The sequence below is a fragment of the Procambarus clarkii genome, chromosome 22, assembly GCF_040958095.1.
Source record: "Procambarus clarkii isolate CNS0578487 chromosome 22, FALCON_Pclarkii_2.0, whole genome shotgun sequence".
Taxonomy (NCBI): Eukaryota; Metazoa; Arthropoda; class Malacostraca; order Decapoda; family Cambaridae; genus Procambarus; species Procambarus clarkii.
Genome location: NC_091171.1, coordinates 23,262,381 through 23,274,439, shown reverse-complemented (window position 1 = coordinate 23,274,439; position 12,059 = coordinate 23,262,381). Strand labels below are relative to the sequence as shown.

The window sequence follows — 12,059 nt, the reverse complement described above, 5'->3', positions numbered from 1 at the left end:
AAGGCCAGGCCAGCAATCCTAAGCCCCCTGGCTTAGGGGCTGCGAAGCCTCAGCCAGCACACGAGGCTGCGCGCGCGTGTGTACTCACCTAGTTGTATTCACCTAGTTGTGCTTGCGGGGGTTGAGCTTTGCTCTTTCGGCCCGCCTCTCAACTGTTAATCAATCAACTGTTACTAACTACAATTTTATTTTCACACACACACGCACACACCCAGAAAGCAGCCCGTAACAGCTGTCTACCTCACAGGTACCTATTTACTGCTAGGTAACATGGGCATTAGGGTGAAAGAAAATCTACTCATTTGTCTTTGCCGGCGCCGGGAATCGAACCCGGGCCACAGAATTACGAATCCCACGAGCTGTCCACTCAGATACCAGACCCGCACGAACACACACGTGTGCGTGCGTGTGAGTGCGTGCTAAGGCACGAGGTGTGTGTGTGTGTGTGTTAGAAATATATATAGTAGACATAATAGATCGGTTTGAAAGGCGGGGTCCAAGAGCTAATAACTCGATTCAACAGACACAAAGAGTAAATCCACAGACACAAAACTCTTACCTGAACGTGGACAAGGAAAAACTAGAAAAAGTCCAAAGATATGTAACGAGACTCGTCCCCGAGCTAAAGGGATGGAGCTATGAAGAAACACTGAGAGAACCGGGGTGCCAAGATTGACCAAGCAGTTGTACATCTTCTGACGATCTTGTCCATTTTGTCCCAATCTTTGCCGGCTTTATTGACATTTATTAAAGAGTTATGGGCGTCGAAACTTCCAAATCAAATATTATTATGAGCAGCCTCCCAGTGCTTCGGAGCTCATAGATTGTTCATTAAATGTAAACACAGCCGCCATAGATTGAGAAGAGATGCGCAGAGGTCGTAAGTCCTTGCGTAACAGCTTGGTGAATCCGGCCTTGGACCGTGCCACACTGGAGGAAAGGAGAGAGAGACGGGATATGATAATAACATATACGATTCTCAGGGAAATTGGCAAGGTAGACAAAGTAGCATTGGTCACAGCTAGGAACAGCAGAACGAGACGTCATAGATGGCAACTGGCGACGCAAATGAGTCATAGATTCATCAGGAGGAACTTTTTCAGTTTTAAAGCTGTCAATAAATGGAATTGATTAGTCGCACAAGTCGTTGAAGCAAATTCGATTCAAAATTGTAAAGGTAAATATGATAAAAGAGGGAGAAATGGGTGATTGCATTAATTTACGAACGTTCAGAAGGCGGGGCTTGGAGCCTAGCTCGACCCTGTACGCACATCTAGGTGAGTATACAATGTGTGCAGGCGAAGAGTCACATTAACGTGGCTAAAGTAAGTGTACCCGATCACACACTAGAAGGTGAAGGGACGACGACGTTTCGGTCCGTCCTGGACCATTCTCAAGTCGATTGTGAATGGTGTACACATCTACAATGTGTACACCAACACCCACCTACCCTGTACACACGCACACCCACACACCCTGTACACACGCACACCCACACACCCTGTACACACGCACACCCACACACCCTGTACACACGCACACCCACACACCCTGTACACACCCCAGGCAGTGACCTTCAGCGCGTCACCTGAGACAAAAGTAATATCAGATAGCCGGACAAAGGCACACATTATATACAATAAAGGAACATGCATGAACCAGTCAGGTTCGTCATATCGAGATACTGAACCTGGGGAAATGTTTTTAACCTGGTGTAACTGTGTTCCATCACTGAGGGTTCGAAACCCCCGGGGCGGTCAGCCATATTGATTTCTCGAAGTTCTGTTGAGTGACTCTAAAGCTATTGAGGATTTAATCAATTCTGAGATGGCTATGTAAAGTAGTATTCGAACTGTCTTAACAATAGGAAAATAAATGTCAATATCCTAGTTTTAAATGTTGCCTGTGAGACTAATATTCAGTTATCTTAGATGTATGTTATTGTGTGTTATCATCATTGTGATAACTGTGGACAGGAGACGAGTTTCATTTCTAATATAAACATATATTTAAATGGATGATAGCAGCTCTACCTATTTCTTTTTTGTCTTCTGCTAAACCAGTCCTTTCATCCCTATTACTATCCTATAATCCTCTCTTTACATCCACATTATAATTCTATATATACCCCACTTTCTCTCCTGCTAATCCTTTCTTTTCCTCTAATTCTATCTCAACTTTCCCTTTCCACTAAAGATTTCATCCTTCATTCCTTCTACCTGCCTCTTCCCACCCCATCTCTCACCCTCCCTCCTTCCTCTTCCCTCTCTTGCTCCTCCCTTTACACCCTTCTTCTTTATTCTTTCTCCTTCCATCTATATTATTAATCTTCAATTACCCCCTAATTACACTCGCATCAACAACATATTCTAAGCATGCGAACATCAAGACAGCCTCAGAAATCCAGACAAGGATGCTTTCAGACTACTCTGTACAGAATGTATCCAGGCAGTTCTAAAGTACGCAGCACCAGCATGGAGGCCCCCGGCCCCAAACACCACAAAATGAGGAACGAGAAAATGCAGAGGTCGGCTACCAGATTAGTCCTAAAATTAATGAGCTACGAGGATCGAGGAAGTTAAACCTTACGTGTCTTGAAGAAAGGAGAAACAGAGGGGCACATGATCCATATATACAAAATATTCAGGGATATTGATAACGTAGGCAGCGTTTAGGTTGAGAGAACATGCCCGAAACGCTTGCGTAATAGTGGCTTTAGGCATTGTATGTACTAACTCTATCTATAAATCTATCAATGTTTGTATCACACCTTGTATGTATGTACTTTACCTGAATAAACATTTGAATTTGAATTTTGAATGCATGGAGAAGACACACAGATGAGCCACAGGGATATGAGGAAACACTTGGAACGAATTCTAAAGGGATATAATGGAGGATAACGTAATCCATAGAAGCAGGTGTGACAGGTAACAAAGGGGTCGGGTGTCGTCGCGATAGACCGGTTGCTGGAATGTCGAGGCCCCAGAGCTGAAGTTTGGTCTTGCGAAGTGATAAGAACACGCACACTCACACCTCCAAGTGCGTCAGTCAGTCAACCTGTTCAAGTCCTCCAAGAGGACTTGAACAGGTTGCAGAGATGGTCAGAAAAATGGCTACTGGAGTTTAACACGAGCAAATGTAAAGTTATGGAAATGGGAGTAGGTGACAGAAGACCAAAGGGACAGTACACAATGAAGGGCAAACTGCCTACCTGTGACGACGCGAGAAAGAGACCTGGGCGTGGACGTAACACCTAATCTAACTCCTGAGGCACATATATATATGATAACACCAGCAGGATACTCGTCGCTGGCAAAAGTTAGAACATCATTCAGAAACCTAAGTGAGGAGGCATTCAGAGCGCTTTACACTGCCTACGTGAGACCAGTCTTAGAGTAAGCAGCACCATCATGGAGCCTTTACCTGAAGAAACACATAAAAAACTGGAAAAAGGCTCAGAAGTTTGCGACGAGGATCGTCCCAGAGTTACGAGGGATGGGATATGAAGAGCGCCTGAAAAAACTGAACCTGATGACACTAGAAAAAAGAAGGGAGACGGGGAAATGATAGAAACATAAAATACTCAGGGGAATTGACAAAGTGGAAATAGATGAAATGTTTACACGGAATATTAACAGAACGAGGGGACATGGGTGGAAGCTGGAAACTCAGATGAATCACAGAGATGTTAAAAAGTTTTCTTTTAGCGGGAGAGTAGTGTAAAAATGTAATGCACTTAAGGAGCATGTTGTGGGAAGCAAACTCTATTCATAATTTTAAAACTAGATATGATAGGGAAATAGGACCGGAGTCATTGCTGTAAACAACCGGTGGCTCGAAAGGCGGGATCCAAGAGTCAACGCTCGATCCTGCGGGGACATATAGGTGAGTACACACACACACACACACACACACACACACACACACACACACACACACACACACACACACACAAACATATACACATAATAGAGTTAATATACATAAAATAGAGAGAAGGATCTGGGGGTTGATATCACATCAAACCTGTCCCCAGAGGCCCACATCAAAAGGGTATCATCAGCGACATATGCTAGACTGGCCAACATAAGAACTGCCCTTAGAAATTTATGTAAGAAATCGTTCAGGACCCTGTATACCACTTATGCCAGACCAATCCTGGAATATACAGCTCCAGCTTGGCGTCCATATCTTGTTAAACACAAGACAAAGTTAGAGAAGATTCAGAGGTATGCCACCAGACTCGTCCACGAACTGAAAGGTATGAGCTACGAGGAAAGGGTAAAGGAGCTGAACCTCACGTCCCTGGAAGTCAGAAGAGTAAGGGGAGACATGAAAACTACCTACAAAATTCTCATGGGAATTGACAGGGTGAACAAAGACAAACTCTTTAGCACGGGTGGGACACGAACAAGGGGACACAGGTAGAAACTGAGTACTTAAATGAGCCACAGAGACATTAGAAAGAATTTTGTCAGTGTCAGAGTAGTTAACAAATGGAATGCATTAGGCAGTGATGTGGTGGAGGCTGACTCCATACACAGTTTCAAATTTAGATATGATAGAGCCCAGTAGGCTCAGGAATCTGTACACCAGTTGATTGACGGTTAAGAGGCGCGACCAAAGAACCAAAACTCAACCCCCGCAAGCACAGCTAGGTGAGTACACACACACACACACACACACACACACACACACACACACACACACACACACACACACACACACACACACACACACACACACACATGCGCGCACATTTATACACAAACATGCCTCAATGAGCATAACAAAAATATATTTTACTTAACTGTGGGACTGGTCGCGGCAGCTACCAGGGAAGGAGGGGACACGAACGTACCAGTGAACAACATTGTATAGGACGGACAGTTTAGTTAACACCTCAGTCGTTAGCCAGGGGTCAAATTTTAATCCACGAAAAAAAGAGGGGAAAAATGAACAACTTTAGTATTATTTTTATTTTCACAGTTGGTACCAGAAGCGACGGTGACGGTGACGGAGTTTGGACTGGTCTCACGGGTCACCGTACAGAGGAGGAGTCACAGTAACGGGGTGTTCGTGTCCCCAAGTGGCAGCAGCCCGTGTTCTTTGTGGCGGCCACAACGAGGTCTCTGTTGTCAGGTGCAAATCACCAACCCGTTCTCGCAAATTTAACAAGTCAATATTGACTTATTAGTTGCGTGCATAGGTGACATACTAAACATAATAGTTTCCCTTGAAAAGCTTCATAGAAAACACCGACCTTACCTAACCTACTTAGTATGTTAAAATAAGCATCTTATAGCTTCGTAATTACAATTGTTACTTAACCTATTATAGGTATAGGTTAGGTAATAATTGTAATTACGAAGCAATAAGATGCTTATCTTAACATACTAAGTAGGTTAGGTAAGGTCGGTGTTTTCTATGAGGCATTTTCAAGGGAAACTATTATGTTAAGTATGTCACCTATGTACATATTTAATAAGTCAATATTGACTTATTACATTTGCGAGAACGGGTTGAAATCACACACTATTGAGCATTGTGCAGGAAGCGTGTATTGGCGTGTGTGTGTGTGTGTGTGTGTGTTTAATAGTTGTGTTTTTGCGGGGGTTGAGCTTTGCTCTTTCGGCCTGCCTCTCAACTGTCAATCAACTGTTTACTAACTACTTTTTTTTTCTTTTCTTTTTTTTCCACACCACACACCCACACCCCAGGAAGCAGCCCGTGACAGCTGACTAACTCCCAGGTACCTATTTACTGCTAGGTAACAGGGGCACTTAGGGTGAAAGAAACTTTGCCCATTTGTTTCTGCCTCGTGCGGGAATCGAACCCGCGCCACAGAATTACGAGTCCTGCGCGCTATCCACCAGGCTACGAGGCCTCCTGTGTGTGTGTGTGTGTGTGTGTGTGTGTGTGTGTGTGTGTGTGTGTGTGTGTGTGTGTGTGTGTGTTTCCTCATTGTGTGTTCTTCTTAGTGTTCTCCCTCTGGAACAGTACCTCGTGTATTCCTCTCGTAGTGTCTCTCTCTCACTGCACTTACACATAATGGAATTTTCTTATCTGATATATAAGACTGCTCTCTGCCTAGGCCCTCACCACGCTCTTGGGAGCAATTGACCGGATAATCTCTTTGACACCTGCCACATAACATTTGACACCTGCCACATAACATTTGACACCTGCCACATAACATTTGACACCTGCCTCATAACATTTGACACCTGCCACATAACATTTGACACCTGCCACATAACATTTGACACCTGCCTCATAACATTTGACACCTGCCTCATAACATTTGACACCTGCCACATAACATTTGACACCTGCCACATAACATTTGACACCTGCCACATAACATTTGACACCTGCCTCATAACATTTGACACCTGCCTCATAACATTTGACACCTGCCTCATAACATTTGACACCTGCCACATAACATTTGACACCTGCCACATAACATTTGACACCTGCCTCATAACATTTGACACCTGCCTCATAACATTTGACACCTGCCTCATAACATTTGACACCTGCCTCATAACATTTGACACCTGCCTCATAACATTTGACACCTGCCTCATAACATTTGATACCTGCCTCATAACATTTGACACCTGCCACATAACATTTGACACCTGCCTCATAACATTTGACATCTGCCTCATAACATTTGACACCTGCCACATAACATTTGACACCTGCCACATAACATTTGACACCTGCCTCATAACATTTGACACCTGCCTCATAACATTTGACACCTGCCTCATAACATTTGACACCTGCCTCATAACATTTGACACCTGCCTCATAACATTTGACACCTGCCTCATAACATTTGACACCTGCCTCATAACATTTGATACCTGCCTCATAACATTTGACACCTGCCACATAACATTTGACACCTGCCTCATAACATTTGACACCTGCCTCACATCCACACTCATAACATTTCGTATTTTCCTTATGTAAAATTGACTTTTAAGAATCATTTTACATTCTTAAAATGATGAGTTTTAATAAAATTTTAATTTAAAAAGTTCATACGTTCAGTATGAACCCACTGTAGCCTATACACGCGACCCACTGTAGCCTATTCACGCGACCCAAATATCTCCAAAGGATACCTGATCAACCAGGCTGTGACTCATACGTCAGGCTGCGAGCAGCCGCGTCTAACAGCCTGGTTGATCAGTCCAGCAACCAGGAGGCCTGGTCGACGACCGGGCCGCGGGGACACTAAGCCCCGGAAGCACCTCAAGGTAACCTCAAGGTAACCAAGGACCCACTGTTGCCTATTCACGCGATCCACTGTAGCCTTTCCTGTAGACATATATTATTAAATATGACCGAAAAAGTAAGATAAGTAAAAAGTAAGAAAAAGTAAGAAATTCTGACACGAATTTTCTCAATATTTCTTATATTTCTTTTCACTGTCGATGGTAATTGAAAAATCGGTTCTCCAAAATTCATTTTTATTTCTAGTCTGACGCGACACTTGAACGCGTTTCGTAATAACTTATTACATTTTCAAAGACTTTAGTTTACACACACACAACTATAACCTGCAAACACTAAACAGATTTCTTACTATGCTATAATTCAAACGGCTTTTCATTTTATATACCTGCATTTGGGTGAGGTGATATGTTACAACAGTTTTGGATGAGGTGAAAACAAACTTTCAACACAAGACAGAACACGAAACAATGGGCATAATATTTTGTAAGTTAAAGGGAAGAATGGAAGTAACTGCAAAGGGCTTATTAGCCCGTATTTCTTGATGCTTCTATATTGGTGCGGAGTCTTCTTTCAATCAATCATACAGCTTTCAATCAAACTTCACCTTGACATTTGACCTCGCAAACTAATTACTGCAGGAGAATGCTTTTCACATTAATTTGTTTTTGCACATTATTTATCGTGCATAATTTCACTGGCGGGAGAGAGAGAGGTGGAGAAGCGTTATGTATCATGTGTCCGAGGAGACCTGTCACTGTGAGCACCTTGTTAAGGGGGGTAATTATTAATGATACATCCCCCCCCACACTTGACGGCGGGTAGCGCATGTTGAATCCCGGGCCAAGGTCAGTAGTGTTGCAGCGAGGGTGGCCAAGGTCAGTAGTGTTGCAGCGAGGGTGGCCAAGGTCAGGGGTGTTGCAGCGAGGGTGGCCAAGGTCAGGGGTGTTGCAGCGAGGGTGGCCAAGGTCAGTAGTGTTGCAGCGAGGGTGGCCAAGGTCAGTAGTGTTGCAGCGAGGGTGGCCATGGTCAGGGGTGTTGCAGCGAGGGTGGCCAAGGTCAGTAGTGTTGCAGCGAGGGTGGCCAAGGTCAGTAGTGTTGCAGCGAGGGTGGCCAAGGTCAGTAGTGTTGCAGCGAGGGTGGCCAAGGTCAGGGGTGTTGCAGCGAGGGTGGCCAAGGTCAGGGGTGTTGCAGCAGGGTGGCCAAGGTTAGTAGTGTTGCAGCGAGGGTGGCCAAGGTCAGGAGTGTTGCAGCGAGGGTGGCCAAGGTCAGTAGTGTTGCAGCGAGGGTGGCCAAGGTCAGGGGTGTTGCAGCGAGGGTGGCCAAGGTCAGTAGTGTTACAGCGAGGGTGGCCAAGGTCAGGAGTGTTGCAGCGAGGGTGGCCAAGGTCAGTAGTGTTGCAGCGAGGGTGGCCAAGGTTAGTAGTGTTGCAGCGAGGGTGGCCAAGGTCAGTAGTGTTGCAGCGAGGGTGGCCAAGGTTAGTAGTGTTGCAGCGAGGGTGGCCAAGGTCAGTAGTGTTGCAGCGAGGGTGGCCAAGGTCAGTAGTGTTGCAGCGAGGGTGGCCAAGGTCAGGGGTGTTGCAGCGAGGGTGGCCAAGGTCAGGGGTGTTGCAGCGAGGGTGGCCAAGGTCAGTAGTGTTGCAGCGAGGGTGGCCAAGGTCAGTAGTGTTGCAGCGAGGGTGGCCAAGGTCAGGGGTGTTGCAGCGAGGGTGGCCAAGGTCAGTAGTGTTGCAGCGAGGGTGGCCAAGGTCAGTAGTGTTGCAGCGAGGGTGGCCAAGGTCAGTAGTGTTGCAGCGAGGGTGGCCAAGGTCAGGGGTGTTGCAGCGAGGGTGGCCAAGGTCAGGGGTGTTGCAGCAGGGTGGCCAAGGTTAGTAGTGTTGCAGCGAGGGTGGCCAAGGTCAGGAGTGTTGCAGCGAGGGTGGCCAAGGTCAGTAGTGTTGCAGCGAGGGTGGCCAAGGTCAGGGGTGTTGCAGCGAGGGTGGCCAAGGTCAGTAGTGTTACAGCGAGGGTGGCCAAGGTCAGGAGTGTTGCAGCGAGGGTGGCCAAGGTCAGTAGTGTTGCAGCGAGGGTGGCCAAGGTTAGTAGTGTTGCAGCGAGGGTGGCCAAGGTCAGTAGTGTTGCAGCGAGGGTGGCCAAGGTTAGTAGTGTTGCAGCGAGGGTGGCCAAGGTCAGTAGTGTTGCAGCGAGGGTGGCCAAGGTCAGTGGTGTTGCAGCGAGGGTGGCCAAGGTCAGTAGTGTTGCAGCGAGGGTGGCCAAGGTCAGGAGTGTTGCAGCGAGGGTGGCCAAGGTCAGTAGTGTTGCAGCGAGGGTGGCCAAGGTCAGTAGTGTTGCAGCGAGGGTGGCCAAGGTCAGGGGTGTTGCAGCGAGGGTGGCCAAGGTCAGGGGTGTTGCAGCGAGGGTGGCCAAGGTCAGTAGTGTTGCAGCGAGGGTGGCCAAGGTCAGTAGTGTTGCAGCGAGGGTGGCCAAGGTCAGTGGTGTTGCAGCGAGGGTGGCCAAGGTCAGTAGTGTTGCAGCGAGGGTGGCCAAGGTCAGGAGTGTTGCAGCGAGGGTGGCCAAGGTCAGTAGTGTTGCAGCGAGGGTGGCCAAGGTCAGTAGTGTTGCAGCGAGGGTGGCCAAGGTCAGGGGTGTTGCAGCGAGGGTGGCCAAGGTCAGGGGTGTTGCAGCGAGGGTGGCCAAGGTCAGTAGTGTTGCAGCGAGGGTGGCCAAGGTCAGTAGTGTTGCAGCGAGGGTGGCCAAGGTCAGGGGTGTTGCAGCGAGGGTGGCCAAGGTCAGTAGTGTTGCAGCGAGGGTGGCCAAGGTCAGGAGTGTTGCAGCGAGGGTGGCCAAGGTCAGTAGTGTTGCAGCGAGGGTGGCCAAGGTCAGTAGTGTTGCAGCGAGGGTGGCCAAGGTCAGGAGTGTTACAGCGAGGGTGGCCAAGGTCAGTAGTGTTACAGCGAGGGTGGCCAAGGTCAGGGGTGTTGCAGCGAGGGTGGCCAAGGTCAGGAGTGTTGCAGCGAGGGTGGCCAAGGTGAGGGGTGTTGCAGCGAGGGTGGCCAAGGTCAGGGGTGTTGCAGCGAAGGTGGCCAAGGTCAGGAGTGTTGCAGCGAGGGTGGCCAAGGTCAGGAGTGTTGCAGCGAGGGTGGCCAAGGTCAGGGGTGTTGCAGCGAGGGTGGCCAAGGTCAGGAGTGTTGCAGCGAGGGTGGCCAAGGTCAGGGGTGTTGCAGCGAGGGTGGCCAAGGTCAGGGGTGTTACAGCCAGGGTGGCCAAGGTCAGGAGTGTTGCAGCGAGGGTGACCAAGGTCAGGGGTGTTGCAGCGAGGGTGGCCAAGGTCAGTAGTGTTGCAGCGAGGGTGGCCAAGGTCAGTAGTGTTGCAGCGAGGGTGGCCAAGGTCAGGAGTGTTGCAGCGAGGGTGGCCAAGGTCAGTAGTGTTGCAGCGAGGGTGGCCAAGGTCAGTAGTGTTGCAGCGAGGGTGGCCAAGGTCAGGAGTGTTGCAGCGAGGGTGGCCAAGGTCAGTAGTGTTGCAGCGAGGGTGGCCAAGGTCAGTAGTGTTGCAGCGAGGGTGGCCAAGGTCAGTAGTGTTGCAGCGAGGGTGGCCAAGGTCAGGGGTGTTGCAGCGAGGGTGGCCAAGGTCAGGGGTGTTGCAGCAGGGTGGCCAAGGTTAGTAGTGTTGCAGCGAGGGTGGCCAAGGTCAGGAGTGTTGCAGCGAGGGTGGCCAAGGTCAGTAGTGTTGCAGCGAGGGTGGCCAAGGTCAGGGGTGTTGCAGCGAGGGTGGCCAAGGTCAGTAGTGTTACAGCGAGGGTGGCCAAGGTCAGGAGTGTTGCAGCGAGGGTGGCCAAGGTCAGTAGTGTTGCAGCGAGGGTGGCCAAGGTTAGTAGTGTTGCAGCGAGGGTGGCCAAGGTCAGTAGTGTTGCAGCGAGGGTGGCCAAGGTTAGTAGTGTTGCAGCGAGGGTGGCCAAGGTCAGGGATGTTGCAGCGAGGGTGGCCAAGGTTAGTAGTGTTGCAGCGAGGGTGGCCAAGGTCAGTAGTGTTGCAGCGAGGGTGGCCAAGGTTAGTAGTGTTGCAGCGAGGGTGGCCAAGGTCAGGGATGTTGCAGCGAGGGTGGCCAAGGTCAGGGATGTTGCAGCGAGGGTGGCCAAGGTCAGGGGTGTTGCAGCCAGGGTGGCCAAGGTCAGTAGTGTTGCAGCGAGGGTGGCCAAGGTCAGTAGTGTTGCAGCGAGGGTGGCCAAGGTCAGGGGTGTTGCAGCCAGGGTGGCCAAGGTCAGTAGTGTTGCAGCGAGGGTGGCCAAGGTCAGGGGTGTTACAGCCAGGGTGGCCAAGGTCAGTAGTGTTGCAGCGAGGGTGGCCAAGGTCAGTAGTGTTGCAGCGAGGGTGGCCAAGGTCAGGGGTGTTGCAGCCAGGGTGGCCAAGGTCAGGGGTGTTACAGCGAGGGTGGCCAAGGTCAGGGGTGTTACAGCCAGGGTGGCCAAGGTCAGAGGTGTTGCAGCGAGGGTGGCCAAGGTCAGGGGTGTTACAGCCAGGGTGGCCAAGGTCAGAGGTGTTGCAGCGAGGGTGGCCAAGGTCAGGGGTGTTACAGCCAGGGTGGCCAAGGTCAGGGGTGTTACAGCCAGTGTGGCCAAGGTCAGAGGTGTTGCAGCGAGGGTGGCCAAGGTCAGGGGTGTTACAGCCAGGGTGGCCAAGGTCAGGAGTGTTGCAGCGAGGGTGGCCAAGGTCAGGGGTGTTGCAGCGAGGGAGGCCAAGGTCAGGGGTGTTGCAGCGAGGGTGGCCAAGGTCAGGCGTGTTACAGCCAGGGTGGCCAAGGTCATATAAGTTGCACAAATGTATGAC

The 12,059-nt window shown here is 49.4% G+C and overlaps 2 protein-coding genes across 3 annotated transcripts in view; one reads left to right on the top strand and one right to left on the bottom strand.

Annotated features, from left to right (window-relative positions):
- The window catches only part of LOC123757937 (monocarboxylate transporter 9), a 589,339-nt gene that overhangs the window by 130,806 nt on the left and 446,474 nt on the right, over positions 1 to 12,059 (top strand). The window lies entirely within an intron of this gene.
- LOC123760697 (mucin-5B-like) overlaps positions 9,096 to 12,059 on the bottom strand; it is a 5,844-nt gene continuing 2,880 nt past the window's right edge. The window contains exon 2 of the mRNA XM_069329107.1: positions 9,096 to 12,059. This exon is cut by the window's right edge and continues 269 nt beyond it. Within this exon, the coding sequence (XP_069185208.1) occupies positions 9,096 to 12,059 (2,964 nt within the window).